At 45.5% G+C, this 25,000-nt stretch overlaps 1 protein-coding gene across 1 annotated transcript; it reads left to right on the top strand.

Annotated features, from left to right (window-relative positions):
* Positions 1-291: 291 nt before the first annotated feature.
* Positions 292-5,619, top strand: LOC109885241 (interferon gamma 1-like). Its single transcript, XM_031819098.1, has 4 exons — positions 292-704; positions 2,132-2,191; positions 2,619-2,822; positions 5,039-5,619. The coding sequence occupies exons 1-4, from the start codon at positions 576-578 to the stop codon at positions 5,186-5,188; spliced, it is 543 nt and encodes a 180-aa protein (XP_031674958.1). The 5' UTR covers positions 292-575; the 3' UTR covers positions 5,189-5,619.
* Positions 5,620-25,000: the final 19,381 nt, after the last annotated feature.

Below are 25,000 nucleotides of genomic sequence, written 5' to 3'. Positions count from 1 at the left end.
TTCATTAGTTGATCAGCTAGAACCACTAATCACGAAGCGCCCGTCATGGCTCTGGTCAAAAGTAGCGTACTATGTAGGGGAATAGTGTGCCGTTTGGGACGCAGACAAGCGTTCATTCTAAGATGACATCAACCCAGACTTCCCCCTCCCCACATACCTTCTCCTGATTCTCTTCCTCCTCATCATACCTACATCACCAAAGAACTTCCCCAGAACGTGTCAAAACTACCTGTTTCCTAGGGATTCCAACCCAAGACCCCCTACTCTGCTGCTAAAAAAAAAAAGGTGTTAATGAGCGGCCGTGTGTTGGTTTTTGATTTAAAGGAAACTTCGCTCAGTCAGAGAACCCACAACCTCACACCTCTATCGTTTCTGCCTCTGCCTCAACTATATAAATACTTGTCTGTCTTAGCCTCAGCATCAGTCAGACAGACACAGAAGAACAAGACTTGGGTCGTCTCAGCTACAAGGCGGTCTTGTTAAGTCAACTCAAGTCAAGGCCTTTGACTGAAGTTACCGTACACCGATTGAGGACTATTGAGCTTTGAGGGATCTTCAGCGTGACGTTGAGGGCCATGGATGTGTTATCAAGAGCTGTGATGTGTTTCTGCTTGATTGCCTGGATGACTTTAGGATGGAGTAATGCTGCTCAGTACACATCAATTAACATGAAGAGCAACATAGACAAACTGAAAGTCCACTATGTAAGTATCATACACATTATTAACTGGGGAAACAGGGGTGTCTCCTGACAGACAGACAGACAGACAGACAGACATAACAGGGATATCTCCTTCCTAATGGGAGGCCAACAGTAGGACAGAACAGGGAGATCTCCTTCCTAATGGGAGGCCAACAGTAGGACAGAACAGGGAGATCTCCTTCCTAATGGGAGGCCAACAGTAGGACAGAACAGGGAGATCTCCTTCCTAATGGGAGGCCAACAGTAGGACAGAACAGGGAGATCTCCTTCCTAATGGGAGGCCAACAGTAGGACAGAACAGGGAGATCTCCTTCCTAATGGGAGGCCAACAGTAGGACAGAACAGGGAGATCTCCTTCCTAATGGGAGGCCAACAGTAGGACAGAACAGGGAGATCTCCTTCCTAATGGGAGGCCAACAGTAGGACAGAACAGGGAGATCTCCTTCCTAATGGGAGGCCAACAGTAGGACAGAACAGGGAGATCTGCTTCCTAATGGCAGGCCAACAGTAGGACAGAACAGGGAGATCTCCTTCCTAATGGGAGGCCAACAGTAGGACAGAACAGGGAGATCTCCTTCCTAATGGGAGGCCAACAGTAGGACAGAACAGGGAGATCTCCTTCCTAATGGCAGGCCAACAGTAGGACAGAACAGGGAGATCTCCTTCCTAATGGCAGGCCAACAGTAGGACAGAACAGGGAGATCTCCTTCCTAATGGGAGGCCAACAGTAGGACAGAACAGGGAGATCTCCTTCCTAATGGGAGGCCAACAGTAGGACAGAACAGGGAGATCTCCTTCCTAATGGGAGGCCAACAGTAGGACAGAACAGGGAGATCTCCTTCCTAATGGGAGGCCAACAGTAGGACAGAACAGGGAGATCTCCTTCCTAATGGCAGGCCAACAGTAGGACAGAACAGGGAGATCTCCTTCCTAATGGGAGGCCAACAGTAGGACAGAACAGGGAGATCTCCTTCCTAATGGGAGGCCAACAGTAGGACAGAACAGGGAGAACATTGGATGTTGATGAGTTAGAAATAAAATGTTTGACTAAAACCAAGAGGAGTTTCACACTTCCTGTCCAAGCAGGAAATACTTGTCAGTGAGACTGAAATGAAACTGAAAATGATGACATCATCATAACAGTGCATTTCCAGGTAGGCCCATAGACACCAGACCTGGCTCAAACACTTCCATCTGAGGTGAGCTTTAGCTTAGACGTAGCTTGGAGTTTGCACTTTTGGGACTACTCCATTGTTGCCATTGTACGTGACAAACTAAATGATGTATTTTAAGTTATTTGACCTATTTAGCCCAGGTCTGACAGACACTATACTTGTGATTAGGGGGAGAAGAGTCCACTATATGCAATAAACTGCAGCAAGTTGAAGGAGAAAAACAACTGATTGTCATCATGTCTTGTTCTTTCAGAAGATCTCCAAGGACCAGCTGTTCAACGGAAACCCTGTTTTCCCCAAGGACACGTTTGAGGTAACATATAATGTTACACATTGTTATCCCCTTCAGGCTAATATCACCAATGTGAAACTACTGCTTACCCTTGGGCTAGGCTGGAGACAAAACTACGTTTCAAGATTGTGTTATTAAGTATTTTCTGTCTGTCTCTGTCTCTGTCTCTGTCTCTCTCTCTCTCTCTCTCTCTCTCTCTCTCTCTCTCTGTCTCTCTCTCTCTCTCTCTCTCTCTCTTTCTCTCTCTCTCACACTGTCTTTCTCTCTCTTTCTTTCTCTCTCTTTCTCTCTCTCTCACACTGTCTTTCTCTCTCTTTCTCTCTCTCTCTTTCTCTCTCTCTCACACTGTCTTTCTCTCTCTTTCTCTCTCTCTTTCTCTCTTTCTCTCTCTGTCTCCTTCCTTCCTTCCTTCCATTTTAAAAGTACTCTCCTTCCTTCTCTCCCTCAGGACAGTGAGCGGAGGGTGTTGATGAGTGTGGTTCTGGACGTGTATCTGAGTATCTTCAGCCAGATGCTGAACCAGACGGGGGACCAGGAAATGATTGAGAGTCTGAAATATGTCAAGGGGAAAATTCAGGATCTCCAGAAACACTATTTCCTGGGGAGGATACCTGAGCTGAGGACACACCTGCAGAACCTGTGGGCCATCGAGGTGAGCTTCCCTCCATGAAGTAGAACAAAGATCTGCTATAGTCTACTGGTATAGTCTACTGGTATAGTCTACTGGTATAGTCTACTGGTATAGTCTACTGGTATAGTCTACTTTCACATGTTCATCGCTTAATATTTTAGCAGATGAAGTCACATAGCACAATGACATGCACTTATGCACTTATGCACTTATGCACTTATGCATCATTATATATATATATTTTATGATGCATTCTATAGACTATGCAACATTTAAATCAGCAGCTTTTCTGGCTACCATCATCATTGGCTGTAGTATAGTCTACTGTATAGACACCATCATCATTGGCTGTAGTATAGTCTACTGTATAGACACCATCATCATTGGCTGTAGTATAGTCTACTGTACAGACACCATCATCATTGGCTGTAGTATAGTCTACTGTACAGACACCATCATCATTGGCTGTAGTATAGTCTACTGTATAGACACCATCATCATTGGCTGTAGTATAGTCTACTGTATAGACACCATCATGACGGTATTATAGTCTATTGTATAGACACCATCATCATTGGCTGTAGTTTAGTCTACTGTATAGACACCATCATCATTGGCTGTAGTATAGTCTACTGTATAGACACCATCACCATTGGCTGTAGTATAGTCTACTGTATAGACACCATCATCATTGGCTGTAGTATAGTCTACTGTATAGACACCATCATCATGGCTGTAGTATAGTCTACTGTATAGACACCATCATCATTGGCTGTAGTTTAGTCTACTGTATAGACACCATCATCATTGGCTGTAGTATAGTCTACTGTACAGACACCATCATCATTGGCTGTAGTATAGTCTACTGTATAGACACCATCATCATGGCTGTAGTATAGTCTACTGTATAGACACCATCATCATTGGCTGTAGTTTAGTCTACTGTATAGACACCATCATCATTGGCTGTAGTATAGTCTACTGTATAGACACCATCATCATTGGCTGTAGTATAGTCTACTGTATAGACACCATCATCATTGGCTGTAGTATAGTCTACTGTATAGACACCATCATCATGGCTGTAGTATAGTCTACTGTATAGACACCATCATCATTGGCTGTAGTTTAGTCTACTGTATAGACACCATCATCATTGGCTGTAGTATAGTCTACTGTATAGACACCATCATCATTGGCTGTAGTATAGTCTACTGTATAGACACCATCATCATGGCTGTAGTATAGTCTACTGTATAGACACCATCATCATGACGGTATTATAGTCTACTGTATAGACACCATCATCATTGGCTGTAGTATAGTCTACTGTATAGACACCATCATCATTGGCTGTAGTATAGTCTACTGTATAGACACCATCATCATGGCTGTAGTATAGTCTACTGTATAGACACCATCATCATTGGCTGTAGTTTAGTCTACTGTATAGACACCATCATCATTGGCTGTAGTATAGTCTACTGTATAGACACCATCATCATTGGCTGTAGTATAGTCTACTGTATAGACACCATCATCATGACGGTATTATAGTCTACTGTATAGACACCATCATCATTGGCTGTAGTATAGTCTACTGTATAGACACCATCATCATTGGCTGTAGTATAGTCTACTGTACAGACACCATCATCATTGGCTGTAGTATAGTCTACTGTATAGACACCATCATCATGGCTGTAGTATAGTCTACTGTATAGACACCATCATCATTGGCTGTAGTATAGTCTACTGTATAGACACCATCATCATTGGCTGTAGTATAGTCTACTGTATAGACACCATCACCATGGCTGTAGTATAGTCTACTGTATAGACACCATCATCATTGGCTGTAGTATAGTATACTGTATAGACACCATCATGACTGTAGTATAGCCTACTGTATATACACCATCATCATGGCGGTAGTATAGTCTACTGTATAGACACCATCATGGCTGTAGTATAGGCTACTGTATAGACACCATCATCATGGCTGTAGTATAGTCTACTGTATAGACACCATCATCATGACGGTAGTATAGTCTACTGTATAGACACCATCATGGCTGTAGTATAGTCTACTGTATAGACACCATCATCATGGCTGTAGAATAGTCTACTGTATAGACACCATCATGACTGTAGTATAGTCTACTGTATAGACACCATCATCATGACACCTGATGAACTAATTACCTGATAGTTAATGCCTGTATCTTCTGTCTCAGACCAGTGACACCACAGTCCAGGGGAAGGCTCTGTCCGAGTTCATTACCATCTACGAGAAAGCCTCCAAACTGGCCCTTAAGTTCCATCTGAAGAAGGACAACCGCAGGAAGAGACGGCAAGCCCAGAGGCTCAAATCACACATCATGTAGATGACCAATCGTGTCTACTGTGAAGGCTAGGTGTAGGTTGAAGATACACCGGGATGTTGATCTTGGGTCAGTTTATCATTTTCCCCCTCTAACGGTGAAGGTTAGGATTGGGGGAGGGAGGCTGATCCTAGATCTGTACCTAGGGGAACCCCCCTCCAAAAGCCACAGTTGAGATACATATTGAAGTAAAAATGTTCCGTGATACAAAATACCTCAACTGGACATCTATTTATAAAATGTATTTATTTAATCTATGAAATCACGCACAATACTCAATGGTATATTATCATTGATAAGAGTATTTATTTTTCTTGAATCAATACATTTATATTTATTATTCATTATCTAGAAAATGTATATTTTTTAATAAATAGTTATTTATTGCTAAATCTGTAAATTCTATGACTGAATAAACAGACACTGAGGAAACAGCTCTGATGACTGATTTCTATCTATACACACACACACACACACACACACACACACACACACACACACACACACACACACACACACACACACACACACACACACACACACACACACACACACACACACACACCTATGTTTGGTGCTGTATGGAAATATCACACATTGGCTGACTGACTTATAATTGTTCTTGTGGGGGCGGCAGCGTAGCCTAGTGGTTAGAGCATTGGACTAGTAACCGGAAGGTCGCGAGTTCAAACCCCCGAGCTGACAAGGTACAAATCTGTCGTTCTGCCCCTGAACAGGCAGTTAACCCACTGTTCCCAGGCCGTCATTGAAAATAAGAATGTGTTCTTAACTGACTTGCCTGGTTAAATAAAGGTAAAATTAAAATTAAATTGTATTGAAACCAAAACCCTCTCCTGCATGGGGCCCACACAACGGCCCTGTCTCACACAACGGCCAGGGCCCACACAACGGCCCTGTCTCACACAAAGGCGTGGCCCACACAACGGCCAGGGCCCACACAACGGCCCTGTCTCACACAACGGCCGTGGCCCACACAACGGCCAGGGCCCACACAACGGCCGTGACCCACACAACGGCTGTGGCCCAAATGGCGGCCCATAGCATCCTGGTCAAAGGAAGTGCACTATATAGGGGCTAGGCTGCCATTTGGGATGCCCACAAGATAACACCACAACATCCGTCTTCAGAAACAGGAATAAACCAAACACACTAACCTAAACACTCTACTAACCTAACCTAAACACTCTACTAACCTAACCTAAACACCCCACTAACCTAACCACTCTACTAACCTAACCTAAACACTCTACTAACCTAAACACTCTACTAACCTAACCTAAACACTCTACTAACCTAACCACTCTACTAACCTAACCTAAACACTCTACTAACCTAACCACTCTACTAACCTAACCTAAACACTCTACTAACCTAACCTAAACACCCCACTAACCTAACCACTCTACTAACCTAACCACTCTACTAACCTAACCACTCTACTAACCTAAACACTCTACTAACCTAAACACTCTACTAACCTAACCTAAACACCCCACTAACCTAACCTAAACACCCCACTAACCTAACCACCCCACTAACCTAAACACCCCACTAACCTAAACACCCCACTAACCTAACCTAAACACCCCACTAACCTAACCTAAACACCCCACTAACCTAAACACCCCACTAACCTAAACACCCCACTAACCTAACCACTCTACTAACCTAACCTAAACACCCCACTAACCTAACCACCCCCACTAACCTAACCTAACCACTCTACTAACCTAACCACTCTACTAACCTAACCACTCTACTAACCTAACCTAAACACTCTACTAACCTAACCACTCTACTAACCTAACCTAAACACCCCACTAACCTAACCACCCCACTAACCTAACCTAAACACCCCACTAACCTAAACACCCCACTAACCTAACCACCCCACTAACCTAACCTAAACATCCCAACCTAAAAAAATTAAAACTAACCCAAACGCCCCACTAACCTAACCACCACAACAACCTAAACACCACAACAACCTAAACACCACAACCTAAAACCCCAACCTAACCTAAAAACCCCAACCTAAACACCACACTAACCTAAACACCACAACAACCTAAACACCACAACCTAAAAACCCCAACCTAACCTAAAAACCCCCACCTAACCTAAAAACCCCCACCTAATCTAAACACCCCACTAACCTAACCTAAACACCACAACAACCTTAACACACTAACCTAAACAGTTGTGTTAAGGTTTAAGATCAACACTTACAGTTGAAGTCAACATGCACTTAGGTTGGAGTCATTAAAACTCGTTTTTCAACTTCTCCAAAAATGTCTTGTTAACACACTAAGGTTTGACAAGTCGGTTAGGACATCTACTTTGTCCTTGACTGCCACGGTTTTCGAAAGAACTGGACCAAAGCGCAGCGTAAATATTCCTTCATTTTTTAAATGCCGCCGCCGCTGCCGCCGACAAAAACAATAAACAATCCACAACACCCATGACGCTTAAGGGCTATGTGCCACAAAGACAACATCCCACAAAGAAAGGAAGGAAAAAGGGCTGCCTAAGTATGGTTCCCAATCAGAGACAACGATAGACAGCTGTCCCTGATTGAGAACCATACCAGGCCAAAACTTAGAAACACAAAACATAGAACGCCCACCCCAAATCACACCCTGACCAAACCAAATAGAGACATTAAAAGGCTCTCTACGGTCAGGGCGTGACATTGACACAAGTACTTTTTCCAACAATTGTTTACATACAGATTATTTCACTTATAATGCATTGTATCACAATTCCAGTGGGTCAGAAGTTTACATACACTAAGTTGACTGTGCCTTTAAACAGTTTGGAAAATTCCACAAATTATGTAATGGAAGCTTCTGATAGGCTAATTGACATAATTTGAGTCAATTGGAGATGTACCTGTGGATGTATTTCAAGGCCTACCTTCAAACTCAGTGCCTCTTTGCTTGACATCATTGGAAAATCAAAAGAAATCAGCCAAGACCTCAGAAAACAAATTGTAGACCTGCATAAGTCTGGTTCATCTTTGGGAGCAATTTCCAAATGCCTGAAGGTACCACGTTCAAACAATAGTACTCAAGTATAAACACCATGGGACCACACAGCCGTCATACCGCTCAGGAAGGAGACGCGTTCTGTCTCCTAGAGATGAACGTACTTTGGTGCGAAAAGTGCAAATCAATCCCAGAACAACAGCAAAGGACCTTGTGAAGATGATGGAGGAAACAGGTACAAAAGTATATATATCCACAGTAAAACGAGTTCTATATCGAACTAACCTGAAAGGCCGCTCAGCAAGGAAGAAGCCACTGCTCCAAAACTGCCATAAAAAAGCCAGACTACGGTTTGCAACTGCACATGGGGACAAAGATCATACTTTTTGGAGAAATGTCCTCTGGTCTGATGAAACAAAAATAGGAGTGTTTGGCCATAATGACCATAGTTATTTTTGGAGGAAAAAGGGGGAGACTTCCATGCCGAAGAACACCATCCCAACCGTGAAGCACGGGGGTGGCAGCATCATGTTGTGGGGGTGCTTTGCTGCAGGAGGAACTGGTACACTTCACAAAATAGATGGCATCATGAGGAAAGAAAATGGTGTGGATATATTGAAGCAACATCTCAAGACATCAGTTAAGTTAAAGCTTGGTCGCAAATGGGTCTTCCAAACAGACAATGACCCCAAGCATACTTCTAAATTTGTGGCAAAATGGCTTAAGGACAACAAAATCAAGGTATTGGAGTGGCCATCACAAAGTCCTGACCTCAAACCTATAAAAAATGTGTGGACAGAACTGAAAAAGCATGTCGAGCAAGGAGGCCTACAAACCTGACTCAGTTACAGCAGCTCTGTCAGGAGGAATGGGCCAAAATTCACCCAACTTATTGTGGGAAGCTTGTGGAAGGCTACCCAAAACGTTTGACCCAAGTTAAACAATTTAAAGGCAATGCTACCAAATACTAATTGAGTGTATGTAAACTTCTGACCCACTGGGAATGTGATGACAGAAATAAAAGCTGACATAAATCATTCTCTCTACTATTATTCTGACATTTCACATTCTTAAAATAGTGGTGATCCTAACTGACCTAAGACAGGGAATTTGTACTCAGATTAAATGTCAGGAATTGTGAAAAAGCGGAGAGTTTAAATGTATTTGGCTAAGGTGTATGTAAACTTCCCACTTCAACTGTATGTGTATCCTTCTTGTGTGAATTCTGATGTCATATTGCTGTTATGTTTTCTCTACACATCTTATCCGTCTTGACAGTTTTTTTCTGGGAACATAAAGTAATTATATTCAACAACAAAAAATAGACAAACTCACAAACAATTCACCTAAGAATAGACTTATAAATAGACAGCTCCGCTAAAATGCCAAACATCCGCTAGGGATCGAGAGAGTGAGGGGGAGAGAGAGAGAGAGACAGAGAGAGAAAGATAGAGAGATAGATAGAGATGCTGTGTCATGTATCAATCCAGATCGTGAACAAAACAACTCAAGTCTGAAGCCATCAACTGTCAGCTCTCCCTCAGTTGCTGAGATACACTAAGGAACAATAGACACAGATACAGACTCTCTCCTTCTACAGCCAAAAGGTAGAAGAGTAGATTAAATGTCCAATGATTCATTACCTGACCAGAGAAAACATGTAGAGGCCCCCCAGGGTCCCCTTCCTAACCTAGCAGAATCTCTGAAACATTGAACATAGACTGCTGACACCCTGTGGAAGCCTTATCCTACATTATTTTAACCTTTCCACAAACTTCAAAGTTATTTCTTTCCAATGGTACCAATTATATGCATATCCTGGCTTCAGGGCCTGAGCAACAGGCAGTTCACTTTGGACACGTCATTCAGACAGGAAGTGGAGAAAAAGGGGCCCTAAGAAGCTTTTATTTTTTTATTTGACCCCCTTTTCATGGTATCCAATTGCTTGCTGGTATCTGAATTGACTATGTGTCCATTAGGCCTATGGGGATTAAAAAACATGTATCACCATGAATTAGATTGGGCAATAAAAGCATCACTGTTATTCCATAGGCTGGGATCCTCACTATGCAGCTGTTATTCTATAGGCTGGGATCCTCACTATGTAGCTGTTATTCTATAGGCTGGGATCCTCACTATGCATCTGTTATTCTATAGGCTGGGATCCACACTGTTATTCTATAGGCTGGGATCCTCACTATGCAGCTGTTATTCTATAGGCTGGGATCCTCACTATGCAGCTGTTATTCTATAGGCTGGGATCCACACTGTTATTCTATAGGCTGGGATCCTCACTATGTAGCTGTTATTCCATAGGCTGGGATCCTCACTATGCAGCTGTTATTCTATAGGCTGGGATCTGCACTATGCAGCTGTTATTCCATAGGCTGGGATCCTCACTATGCAGCTGTTATTCCATAGGCTGGGATCCTCACTATGCATCTGTTATTCTATAGGCTGGGATCCACACTGTTATTCTATAGGCTGGGATCCTCACTATGCAGTTCTGGCAACAGCGCATTTTTCACTGGCTGTCCACTGGTTTCAAAAACAACGATTGATAGGCAGCTTAAAACGTCTTGAATTCAGCCGTTATTCGGTTGAAATATACATTTTAGATTTGTGAACAGCCATCCTCAACAACCACAATCTGTAAGGGGCAAATAGCTACATGAGAGAGCAGCAGTGTGATTCACATCAACGCGCTATGTAAATATCAATAATAAGTGATCGTCCTAGACTTCACCACTGGTTTCATCCTTACCTCCAAGTGTTTATTCAAATTGGATCATCTTTGGATGCCGACAGCAACGGCACCATTGGAATATATTAAATTAAACACAGACTACTTCTTGCTAATCAGGAAACTCATGGGTGGTAGACTGTCATTACAATTGCTTCATGGGAACCTGGTAAAATGATGTTTGTAGCCTAGTGTAGCTAGCCACCGAAATGGCTCAGAATTCACTGTTAGCATGCAGTCAAAGCTATAACCACTTTTGGAGCTAACTAGCACTCTCAAATCATATTCTGATGTTGACAGCAGATGGGAGTTGGATTTCATAACATTGCTAACTTAGCTAGCTAACATAATTTACATTTTGAGAAAAAAAAGTATATTAAGTGGCTAGCTAGCTAGTGTTAGCAACGTTTTGGTGGTCAATGAGACCGAGAGCTAGCTAACCAGCTGAGCTAGGGGAAAACTCACTATTATCCATGGGGAAAACACACTATTATCCATGGGGAAAACACACTATTATCCATGGGGAAAAACACACTATTATCCATGGGGAAAACACACTATTATCCATGAGACAAACTCACTATTATCCATGGGGAAAACACACTATTATCCATGGGGAAAACACACTATTATCCTATTATCCATGGGGAAAACTCACTATTACCCATGGGAAAACTCACTATTATCCATGGGGAAAACTCACTATTATCCATGGGGAAAACTCACTATTATCCATGGGGAAAACACACTATTATCCATGGAAAACTCACTATTATCCATGGGACAAACACACTATTATCCATGGGACAAACTCACTATTATCCATGGGACAAACTCACTATTATCCATGGGACAAACTCACTATTATCCATGGGGAAACTCACTATTATCCATGGGGAAAACTCACTATTATCCATGGGGAAAACTCACTATTATCCATGGGGAAAACACACTATTATCCATGGGGAAAACTCACTATTATCCATGGGACAAACACACTATTATCCATGGGACAAACTCACTATTATCCATGGGACAAACTCACTATTATCCATGGGACAAACTCACTATTATCCATGGGACAAACTCACTATTATCCATGGGGAAAACACACTATTATCCATGGGGAAAACACACTATTATCCATGGGACAAAACTCACTATTATCCATGGGGACAAACTACACTATTATCCATGGGAAAAACTCACTATTATCTATGGACAAACTCACTATTATCCATGGGACAACATCACTATTATCCATGGGACAAACTCACTATTATCAATGGGAAAAAACAAACTATTATCCATGGGGACAAACTCACTATTATCCATGGGGAAAACTCACTATTATCCATGGGACAAACTCACTATTATCCATGGGACAAACTCACTATTATCCATGGGACAAACACACTATTATCCATGGGAAAAACTAAACTATTATCCATGGGACAAACTCACTATTAATCCATGGGACAAACTCACTATTATCCATGGGAAATCACACTATTATCCATGGGACAAACTCACTATTATCATGGGACAAACTCACTATTATCCATGGGGGAAAACACACTATTATCCATGGGGAAAACACACTATTATCCATGGGACAAACTCAGTATTATCCATGGGGAAAACACACTATTATCCATGGGAAAAACTCACTATTATCTATGGGACAAACTCACTATTATCCATGGGACAAACACACTATTATCCATGGGACAAACTCACTATTATCCATGGAAAAAACAAACTATTATCCATGGGACAAACTCACTATTATCCATGGGACACAACTCACTATTATCCATGGGGAAAACACACTATTATCCATGGGACAAACTCACTATTATCCATGGGACAAACACACTATTATCCATGGGACAACACACTATAATCCATGGGACAAACTCACTATTATCCATGGGACAAACTCACTATTATCCATGGGGAAAACTCACTATTATCCATGGGGAAAACTCACTATTATCCATGGGACAAACTCACTATTATCCATGGGAAAACACACTATTATCCATGGGACAAACTCACTATTATCCATAGGACAAACTCACTATTATCCATGGGAAAAACACACTATTATCCATGGGGAAAACTCACTATTATCCATGGGAAAAACTCACTATTATCCATGGGACAAACTCACTATTATCCATGGTGAAATCACACTATTATCCATGGGAAAACTCACTATTATCCATGGGACAAACTCACTATTATCCATGGGACAAACTCACTATTATCCATGGGGAAAACACACTATTATCCATGGGGAAAACACACTATTATCCATGGGACAAACTCAGTATTATCCATGGGGAAAACACACTATTATCCATGGGAAAAACTCACTATTATCTATGGGACAAACTCACTATTATCCATGGGACAAACACACTATTATCCATGGGACAAACTCACTATTTATCCATGGGAAAAACAACTATTATCCATGGGACAAACTCACTATATCCATGGGACAAACTCACTATTATCCATGGGAAAAACACACTATTATCCATGGGACAAACTCACTATATCCATGGGACAAACACACTATTATCCATGGGACAAAACACACTATAATCCATGGGACAAACTCACTATTATCCATGGGACAAACTCACTATTATCCATGGGGAAAACTCACTATTATCCATGGGGAAAACTCACTATTATCCATGGGACAAACTCACTATTATCCATGGGAAAAACACACTATTATCCATGGGACAAACTCACTATTATCCATAGGACAAACTCACTATTATCCATGGGAAAAACACACTATTATCCATGGGACAAACTCACTATTATCCATGGGACAAACTCACTATTATCCATGGGACAAACTCACTATTATCCATGGGGGAAAACTCACTATTATCCATGGGAAAAACACACTATTACCCATGGGGAAAACTCACTATTATCCATGGGACAAACTCACTATTATCCATGGGACAAACTCACTATTATCCATGGGGAAAACTCACTATTATCCATGGGGAAAACACACTATTATCCATGGGACAAACTCACTCTTATCCATGGGGGAAACTCACTATTATCCATGGGAAAAACACACTATTATCCATGGGACAAACTCACTATTATCCATGGGACAAACTCACTATTATCCATGGGACAAACTCACTATTATCCATGGGGAAAACTCACTATTATCCATGGGAAAACACACTATTATCCATGGGACAAACTCACTATTATCCATGGGGGAAACTCACTATTATCCATGGGAAAAACACACTATTATCCATGGGACAAACTCACTATTATCCATGGGGAAAACTCACTATTATCCATGGGGAAAGCATTTTGACTTTTGCCCTTGCACTAACACACCTGATTCAACAAAAGGCTTGATTATGAGATGGGGGGAAAAAGCGCTCCTCTTTAGGTCCCCAGGACCAGGTTCTAGAGAACCATGGGTTAGGAAACACTGGGTTGTGGGTTAGGAAACACTGGTTAGTAAACCCCTGGGTTAGGAAACACTGGGTCGTGTAACACTGGTTTAGGAAACACTGGGTTAAGGTTAGTTAACACTGGGTTAGTAAACACTGGTTTAAGGTTAGGAAACACTGGGTCGTGTAACACTGGTTTAGGGTTAGTAAACACTGGGTTAGGGTTAGTAAACACTGGTTTAGGTTAGTAAACACTGGGTCGTGTAACACTGGTTTAGGGCTAGTAAACACTGGGTTAGGGTTAGTAAACACTGGGTTAGGTTAGTAAACACTAGGTTAGGGTTAGTAAACACTGGTTTAGGGTTAGTAAACACTGGGTCGTGTAACACTGGTTTAGGGCTAGTAAACACTGGGTTAGGGTTAGGAAACACTGGTTAGGGGTAGTAAACACTGGGTTAGTAAACACTGGGTTAGGGTTAGGAAACACTGGGTCGTGTAACACTGGTTTAGGGTTAGTAAACACTGGGTTAAGGTTAGTTAACACTGGGTTAGTAAACACTGGGTTAAGGTTAGGAAACACTGGGTTAGGAAACACTAGTTTAGGGTTAGTAAACACTGGGTTAGGGTTAGAAAACACTGGGTTAGGGTTAGAAAACACTGGATTAGTAAACACTGGTTTAGGGTTAGTAAACACTGGGTTAGGGTTAGGAAACACTGGGTTAGTAAACACTGGTTTAGGGTTAGTAAACACTGGGTTAGAAAACACTTGGTTAGTAAACACTGGGTTAGAAACACTGGGTTAGGGTTAGAAAACACTGGGTTAGAAAACACTGGGTTAGTAAACACTGGGTTAGTAAACACTGGGTTAGAAAACACTGGGTTAGAAAACACTGGGTTAGTAAACACTGGGTTAGGGTTAGGAAACACTGGGTTAGGGTTAGTAAACACTGGGTTAGGGTTAGTAAACACTGGGTTAGGGTTAGTAAACACTGGGATAGGGTTAGTAAACACTGGGTTAGGGTTAGTAAACACTGGGTTAGTAAACACTGGGTTAGGGTTAGTAAACACTGGGTTAGGAAACACTGGGTTAGGGTTAGGAAACACTGGGTTAGGGTTAGGAAACACTGGGTTAGGGGTAGTAAACACTGGGTTAGGGTTAGGAAACACTGGTTAGTAAACACTGGGTTAGGGTTAGTAAACACTGGGTTAGTAAACACTGGGTTAGGGTTAGTAACATTAGGTTAGTAAACACGGGTTAGGGTTAGTAAACACTGGGTTAGTAAACATTAGGTTAGTAAACACTGGGTTAGTAAACACTGGGTTAGGGTTAGTAAACACTGGGTTAGGGTTAGGAAACACTGGGTTAGTAAACACTGGGTTAGGGTTAGTAAACATTAGGTTAGTAAACACTGGGTTAGGGTTAGTAAACACTGGGTTAGTAAACATTAGGTTAGTAAACACTGGGTTAGGGTTAGTAAACACTAGGTTAGGGTTAGTAAACATTAGGTTAATAAACACTGGGTTAGGGTTAGTAAACATTAGGTTAGTAAACACTGGGTTAGGGTTAGTAAACACTGGGTTAGTAAACATTAGGTTAGTAAACACTGGGTTAGTAAACACTGGGTTAGTAAACACTGGGTTAGGGTTGTAAACATTAGGTAGTAAACACTGGGTTAGTAAACACTGGGTTAAGAAACACTGGTTTGTCACACCCTGATCTGTTTCACGTGTCTTGTGCTTGTCTCCACCCCCCTCAGGTGTCGGCCATTTTCCCCACTGCATTTATACCTGTGATTATGTTTGTCTGTTGCCAGTTGGTATTGTATTGTCAAGGTTACCAATATGTTTTCCCGTACTCCTGTTTTGCTCTAGCACCTGTTTTAACGTTTTTCAGGATTTGACCACCCTGACCCTGACCTGACCCTGACCTGACCCTGACCCTGACCCTGACCCTGACCCTGACCCTGACCTGAGCCTGACCCTGACCCTGACCCTGACCCTGACCCTGACCCTGACCCTGACCCTGACCCTGAGCCTGCCTGCCCTGACCCTGACCCTGAGCCTGAGCCTGAGCCTGCCTGCCCTGACCCTGACCCTGACCCGACCCTGACCCTGACCCTGACCCTGACCTGACCCTGACCCTGAGCCTGCCTGCCCTGACCCTGACCCTGACCCTGACCCTGAGCCTGCCTGCCCTGACCCTGACCTGACCCTGCCTGCCCTGACCCTGAGCCTGCCTGCCCTGACCCTGACCCTGACCCTGACCCTGACCCTGACCCTGAGCCTGCCTGTCCCTGACCCTGACCCTGAGCCTGCCCTGACCCTGAGCCTGCCCTGACCCTGACCCTGACCCTGACCCTGACCCTGACCCTGACCCTGAGCCTGCCCTGACCCTGAGCCTGCCCTGACCCTGACCCTGACCCTGACCTGACCCTGACCCTGACCCTGACCCTGTCCCTGAGCCTGACCCTGACCCTGACCCTGACCCTGACCCTGAGCCTGCCTGCCCTGACCCTGAGCCTGCCTGCCTTCCCTGACCCTGAGCCTGAGCCTGAGCCTGAGCCTGAGCCTGAGCTGAGCCTGAGCCTGAGCCTGAGCCTGAGCCTGAGCCTGCCTGCCTGACCCTGAGCTGCCTGCCTGCCCTGATCCTGACCCTGAGCCTGCCTGCCTGCCTGCCCTGACCCTGACCCTGACCCTGACCCTGACCCTGACCCTGAGCCTGCCTGCCCTGACCCTGAGCCTGCCTGCCTGCCCTTGACCCTGAGCCTGCCTGCCTGCCTGCCCTGACCTGAGCCTGCCTGCCTGCCTGCCCTGACCCTGAGCCTGCCTGCCTGCCCTGACCCTGAGCCTGCCTGCCTGCCCTGACCCTGAGCCTGCCTGCCTGCCTGCCCTGACCCTGAGCCTGCCTGCCCTGACCCTGAGCCTGCCTGCCCTGGACCCTGAGCCTGCCTGCCTGACCCTGACCTCTGACCCTGAGCCTGCCTGCCTGCCCTGACCCTGAGCCTGCCTGACATTCTGTACCTGCCTGCCCTGACCCTGACCCTGCCTGCCTGCCCTGACCCTGAGCCTGCCTGCCCTGACCTGAGCCTGCCTGCCCTGACCCTTGAGCCTGCCCTGACCCTGAGCCTGCCTGCCCTGACCTGAGCCTGCCTGCCCTGACCCTGAGCCTGCCTGCCCTGACCCTGAGCCTGAGCCTGCCCTGACCCTGAGCCTGCCTGCCCTGACCCTGAGCCTGAGCCTGCCCTGACCCTGACCTCTGCCTGCCCTGACCCTAAGCCTGCCTGCCCTGACCCTGAGCCTGCCTGCCCTGACCCTGAGCCAGCCTGCCTGCCTGCCCCTGACCCTGAGCCTGCCTGCCTGCCCTGACCCTGACCCTGAGCCTGCCTGCCTTTCTGTACCTGCCTGCCCTGACCCTGAGCCTGCCTGCCTTTCTGTACCTGCCTGCCTTGACCCTGAGCCTGCCTGCCTGCCCCTGACCTTTGAGCCTGCCTGCCTTTCTGTACCTGCCTGCCCTGACCCTGAGCCTGCCTGCCTTCTGTACCTGCCTGCCCTGACCCTGAGCCTGCCTGCCTGCCCTGACCTCTGAGCCTGCCTGCCTTTCTGTACCTGCCTGCCCTGACCCTGAGCCTGCCTGCCGTTCTGTACCTGCCTGCCCTGACCCTGAGCCTGCCTGCCGTTCTGTACCTGCCTGCCCTGACCCTGAGCCTGCCTGCCTGCCCTGACCCTGAGCCTGCCTGCCTTTCTGTACCTGCCTGCCTGCCCTGACCCTGAGCCTGCCTGCCTTTCTGTACCTGCCTGCCCTGACCCTGAGCCTGCCTGCCTGCCCTGACCCTGAGCCTGCCTGCCTTTCTGTACCTGCCTGCCCTGACCCTGAGCCTGCCTGCCGTTCTGTACCTGCCTGCCCTGACCCTGAGCCTGCCTGCCGTTCTGTACCTGCCTGCCCTGACCCTGAGCCTGCCTGCCTTTCTGTACCTGCCTGACACTGGGTTAGGAAACACTGGGTTAGGGTTAGGGAACACTGGGTTAGGGTTAGGGTTAGAAAACACTGGGTTAGGGTTAGGAAACACTGGGTTAGGGTTAGGAAACACTGGGTTAGGGTTAGGAAACACTGGGTTAGGGTTAGGAAACACTGGGTTAGGAAACACTGGGTTAGGGTTAGGGTTCGGGTTAGGAAAGAGTGGGTTAGGAAACACTGGGTTGGGATTAGGAAACACTGCGTTAGGAAAGCACCTTCAGTTTCTCTGAATATCCATGGTCAGACAAGCCCCCTCAGTCTCTCCTAATATCCATGGTCAGACAAGCCCCCTCTGTCTCTCCCAACATCTATGATCGGACAAGCCCCCTCTGTCTCTCCCAATATCCATGATCATCCATTCTGGGTCCTTTCAGATTCTGTACTTGTCACATACAATAGTTTCTCATCCCATTAGTTTATTATAGGATGCAAACAGTCCCCATCCTCCCACATAGACTTCAACAGTGTTTATCATACAGACAGTCCCCATCCTCCCACATAGACGTCAACAGTGTTTATCATACAAACAGTCCCCATCCTCCCATATAGACTTCAACAGTGTTTATCATACAGACAGTCCCCCTCCTCCCATATAGACTTCAACAGTGTTTATCATGCAGACAGTCCCCATCCTCCCATACAGACTTCAACAGTGTTTATCATACAAACAGTCCCCCAACCTCCCATATAGACATCAACAGTGTTTATCATACAGACAGTCCCCATCCTCCCATATAGACATCAACAGTGTTTATCATGCAGACAGTCCCCATCCTCCCATACAGACTTCAACAGTGTTTATCATACAAACAGTCCCCCAACATCCCATATAGACATCAACAGCGTTTATCATACAGACAGTCCCCATGCTCCCATATAGACTTCAACAGTGTTTGTCATACAGACAGTCCCCCTCCTCCCATATAGACTTCAACAGTGTTTATCATGCAGACAGTCCCCATCCTCCCATATAGACATCAACAGTGTTTATCATACAGACAGTCCCCATGCTCCCATATAGACTTCAACAGTGTTTGTCATACAGACAGTCCCCATCCTCCCATATAGACATCAACAGTGTTTATCATACAGACAGTCCCCATCCTCCCATATAGACATCAACAGTGTTTGTCATACAGACAGTCCCCATCCTCCCATATAGACATCAACAGTGTTTATCATACAGACAGTCCCCATCCTCCCATATAGACTTCAACAGTGTTTATCATACAGACTAACAGACACAGCTGAGGTCAGGTTACCAGCCAGGGCTTTATGTTACATTCCCAAATGGCACCCTATTCCCTATATAGTGCACTACTACAGGGCCCATAGGACTAGTAGTGCACTACTACAGGGCCCATAGGACTAGTAGTGCACTACTACAGGGCCCATAGGACTAGTAGTGCACTACTACAGGGCCCATAGGACTAGTAGTACACTACTACAGGGCCCATAGGACTAGTAGTGCACTACTACAGGGCCCATAGGACTAGTAGTGCACTACTACAGGGCCCATAGGACTAGTAGTGCACTACTACAGGGCCCATAGGACTAGTAGTGCACTACTACAGGGCCCATAGGACTAGTAGTACACTACTACAGGGCCCATAGGACTAGTAGTGCACTACTACAGGGCCCATAGGACTAGTAGTGCACTACTACAGGGCCCATAGGACTAGTAGTGCACTACTACAGGGCCCATAGGACTAGTAGTGCACTACTACAGGGCCCATAGGACTAGTAGTACACTACTACAGGGCCCATAGGACTAGTAGTACACTACTACAGGGCCCATAGGACTAGTAGTGCACTACTACAGGGCCCATAGGACTAGTAGTGCACTACTACAGGGCCCATAGGACTAGTAGTGCACTACTACAGGGCCCATATGACTAGTAGTGCATAACTACAGGGCCCATAGGACTAGTAGTGCACTACTACAGGGCCCATAGGACTAGTAGTGCACTACTACAGGGCCCATAGGACTAGTAGTGCACTACTACAGGGCCCATAGGACTAGTAGTGCACTACTACAGGGCCCATAGGACTAGTAGTACACTACTACAGGGCCCATAGGACTAGTAGTGCACTACTACAGGGCCCATAGGACTAGTAGTGCACTACTACAGGGCCCATAGGACTAGTAGTGCACTACTACAGGGCCCATAGGACTAGTAGTGCACTACTACAGGGCCCATAGGACTAGTAGTACACTACTACAGGGCCCATAGGACTAGTAGTACACTACTACAGGGCCCATAGGACTAGTAGTGCACTACTACAGGGCCCATAGGACTAGTAGTGCACTACTACAGGGCCCATAGGACTAGTAGTGCACTACTACAGGGCCCATATGACTAGTAGTGCACTACTACAGGGCCCATAGGACTAGTAGTGCACTACTACAGGGCCCATAGGACTAGTAGTGCACTACTACAGGGCCCATAGGACTAGTAGTGCACTACTACAGGGCCCATAGGACTAGTAGTGCACTACTACAGGGCCCGTAGGACTAGTAGTGCACTACTACAGGGCCCATAGGACTAGTAGTGCACTATATAGGGAATAAGGTGCTATTTAGGATGCACCCCAAGACGATAGAGAGAGAGAGTAGTCTATTTTACTATAGTATAGGAATGGCTATTGAAAACACAGACTGGTAATTCCCCTGCAGATGTAGAATCTTAATTTGACCACCCTGTTGCAGGAGAACATTTTTAAACCTGTATTTAAGGTTTGAAAAGGCTTTTGAAGTCTGACATATCAGACTTGCTTTTCCCTTACGAAGAATGCCATTCATTCTAAAATAATTCACATTTCCTGTTGTTGCAGGATTATTTTTCTACTCTCGCAAACTGGCTCAAATTAAGATCCTACATCTGTATGTTCATTGTGATGAGATGGTACAAAGATGGTACAAATGTCTTGTGGCCTGGCCTGTCTAAAATTATGAAACATCTCCTTAAGGCAAACAACATTTGTATCAGTATCAGAAGTGCAGATAACTGCAGCCCGAGACTCTAACAAAGACTCTAACAAAGACTCTAGCAAAGACTCTAACAAAGACTCTAGCAAAGACTCTAACAAAGACTCTAACAAAGACTCTAACAAAGACTCTAGCAAAGATTCTAACTAAAATGTATACACGCAAACTTTGTCGTGATAAAATTTGAAAAATATACAATGAGCATGCTCTGCTGTCACTGATGATAAACTGAGTCATATAACAAACACATACACGTCTGCAGACTTGGGAGGGCAGACAAGGAGGACACACAGGAAGGAGAGACAAGGAGCACAGACAGGGAGGACAGACAAGGAGGACAGACAGGGAGGAGAGACAAGGAGCACAGACAGGGAGGACAGACAAGGAGGACAGACAAGGAGGACAGACAGGGAGGAGAGACAAGGAGGACAGACAGGGAGGACAGACAGACAGGGCAGACAGACTTGGCAGACAGGGAGGGCAGACAGGAAGGGCAGACAGACAGGACAGACAGACAGGGCAGACAGGGAGGACAGACAGGGAGGGCAGACAGGGAGGACAGACAGGGAGGACAGACAGACAGGGCAGACAGACTTGGCAGACAGACAGGGCAGACAGACTTGGCAGACAGACAGGGCAGACAGACAGGGCAGACAGGGAGGGCAGACAGGGAGGGCAGACAGGGAGGGCAGACAGAGAGGACAGACAGACTTGGCAGACAGACATGGCAGACAGGGAGGGCAGACAGGGAGGGCAGACAGACAGGGCAGACAGACAGGGCAGACAGACAGGGCAGACAGACTTGGCAGACAGACAGGGCAGACAGACAGGGCAGACAGACAGGGCAGACAGACAGGGCAAACAGGGAGGGCAAATAAAATTACATCAAATTGTATTAGTCACATACACATGGTTAGCAGATGTTAATGCGAGTGTAGCGAAATGCTTGTGAAGACAGGAAAGACAGGGTAGGCAGGCAGGGAGGAGCCTGTCCCTTCACACTTGATGTGGTTACAGACCAAAGCAGGTCCAACAACAATTTTTTGTGAAGTTTAGAAATACAATCAGATGAGTCTGAGAAATGATAATGATCTAGCAGAGGACTGGTTTTGTTTGTATACACAGACACACGCACGCACACGCACGCACGCACACACGCACACACACACACACACACACACACACACACACACACACACACACACACACACACACACACACACACAACACACACACACACACACACACAACAATAAAATCATACAGAGGTTAGATACAACTCCATGAGAGGATAATTCTGTCCCCTTGTTGCTTTAGTCATTGAAGTTAACCAGAGAAGGAGGATGTCGTATTACTGTTTCATGAATCCCAGGCCCATCATTCAGGACCTAAATCCATCGCTCATATTACGAGGGTGTGCTGTGATTTGTTTCGTCAACACAATGTGGAGCTGGGATTTTCCTGTAAATGTTGTACGATGCTAATGATAGTCACTGTGGACACAAAGCCTTAATGTACAAGTACCAGGAAGTAGATGAATAAACCACACCTGAGCTGCGTTTCAAACTCATAAAAGACACATCCACATCCACTTATCCTCGCCTTATGCCCTTGGGCGAATCACCGCGGCTATATTTGTCATCGATCCCAATTTATTTATTTCTATTTATTTATTTGTACCTTTTTTTAACTAGGCAAGTCAGTTAAGAACAAATTCTTATTTTCAATGACGGCTTAGGAACAGTGGGTTAACTGGTCTAGGAACAGTGGGTTAACTGCCTAGGAACAGTGGGTTAACTGGTCTAGGAACAGTGGGTTAAATGGTCTAGGAACAGTGGGTTAACTGTCTAGGAACAGTGGGTTAACTGGACTAGGAACAGTGGGTTAACTGGTCTAGGAACAGTGGGTTAACTGGTCTAGGAACAGTGGGTTAACTGGTCTAGGAACAGTGGGTTAACTGCCTAGGAACAGTGGGTTAACTGGTCTAGGAACAGTGGGTTAACTGGTCTAGGAACAGTGGGTTAACTGGTCTAGGAACAGTGGGTTAACTGGTCTAGGAACAGTGGGTTAACTGGTCTAGGAACAGTGGGTTAACTGGTCTAGGAACAGTGGGTTAACTGGTCTAGGAACAGTGGGTTAACTGGTCTAGGAACAGTGGGTTAACTGGTCTAGGAACAGTGGGTTAACTGGTCTAGGAACAGTGGGTTAACTGGTCTAGGAACAGTGGGTTAACTGCCTAGGAACAGTGGGTTAACTGGTCTAGGAACAGTGGGTTAACTGGTCTAGGAACAGTGGGTTAACTGGTCTAGGAACAGTGGGTTAACTGGTCTAGGAACAGTGGGTTAACTGGTCTAGGAACAGTGGGTTAACTGGTCTAGGAACAGTGGGTTAACTGGTCTAGGAACAGTGGGTTAACTGGTCTAGGAACAGTGGGTTAACTGGTCTAGGAACAGTGGGTTAACTGGTCTAGGAACAGTGGGTTAACTGCCTAGGAACAGTGGGTTAACTGGTCTAGGAACAGTGGGTTAACTGGTCTAGGAACAGTGGGTTAACTGTTCTAGGAACAGTGGGTTAACTGGTCTAGGAACAGTGGGTTAACTGCCTAGGAACAGTGGGTTAACTGGTCTAGGAACAGTGGGTTAACTGGTCTAGGAACAGTGGGTTAACTGATCTAGGAACAGTGGGTTAACTGCCTAGGAACAGTGGGTTAACTGGTCTAGAAACAGTGGGTTAACTGGTCTAGGAACAGTGGTTTAACTGGCCTAGGAACAGTGGGTTAACTGGTCTAGGAACAGTGGGTTAACTGGTCTAGGAACAGTGGGTTAACTGGTCTAGGAACAGTGGGTTAACTGCCTTGTTCAGGAGCAGTTAAATCATTAGCCAAGCAAGGGAAGTTTGCAATGTAAGCTCCTCAGCCTTCGTTTTTTTGTCTTGTGTGCGAGTGTACAATTATGTTCACTCCTGGGGGCCTGAAACGCCCCATAATTCAATTCGCGATGATTGTACATCAGCTAAGAAAAGTTATCCAAAACTTAAAACCTCAACGTCAATATGGAGTCAACATACAAGTGTAAGTAAGAGGCTGAAAATACAAATCGTCGGGGACGAACGAGTGACGAACTTCCGGGCAAAGGCGGTCCATTTATAATTCACCCCTTCCTTCCCCCCTCACCCCTCACACCTCCCTCCCCCCTCCCCCCCCCCCTCACCCCTCGACCCTCGCCCCTCAACCCTCACCCCTCGCCCCTCGCCCCTCGCCCCTCGCCCCTCACCCCTCGACCCTCGCCCCTCACCCTCACCCTCGCCCCTCACCCCTCACCCTCGCCCCTCACCCCTTGCCCTGCAAGTGTAAACTCATCTGACGTCACGGAACGTCATCAGAAGTGTCCACTTAATTTGAGGGCTGAGGGGATAGTGTGTGTCTGTTAAGTGTTTGGAATGCAGCCCAAAGGTCTGTACAGTACAGGGGAAGAGTAGATAAATAAACCACAACACCCAAAGGACCACCAGGGAAGTAGGATGAATATAAACCACACCAAAGGAATGTAACCAGGAAGGGAAGTAGATGGAATAAACCACACCAAAGGACTGTACCAGGAAGTAGA

This window comes from Oncorhynchus kisutch, unplaced genomic scaffold, assembly GCF_002021735.2.
Source record: "Oncorhynchus kisutch isolate 150728-3 unplaced genomic scaffold, Okis_V2 scaffold1833, whole genome shotgun sequence".
Classification (NCBI taxonomy): domain Eukaryota; kingdom Metazoa; phylum Chordata; class Actinopteri; order Salmoniformes; family Salmonidae; genus Oncorhynchus; species Oncorhynchus kisutch.
The sequence above is the reverse complement of the archived record's forward strand: the minus strand, read 5'-3'. Positions and strand labels throughout refer to the sequence as shown.

Bases quoted from the DNA above. Each gene is read 5' to 3' on its own strand.
- LOC109885241 (XM_031819098.1), top strand. From the start codon at position 576: ATGGATGTGTTATCAAGAGCTGTGATGTGTTTCTGCTTGATTGCCTGG. The intron at 2,192-2,618 runs GTAACATATAAT...TCTCTCCCTCAG, and splicing joins TCCCCAAGGACACGTTTGAG to GACAGTGAGCGGAGGGTGTT. The intron at 2,823-5,038 runs GTGAGCTTCCCT...CTTCTGTCTCAG, and splicing joins AGAACCTGTGGGCCATCGAG to ACCAGTGACACCACAGTCCA.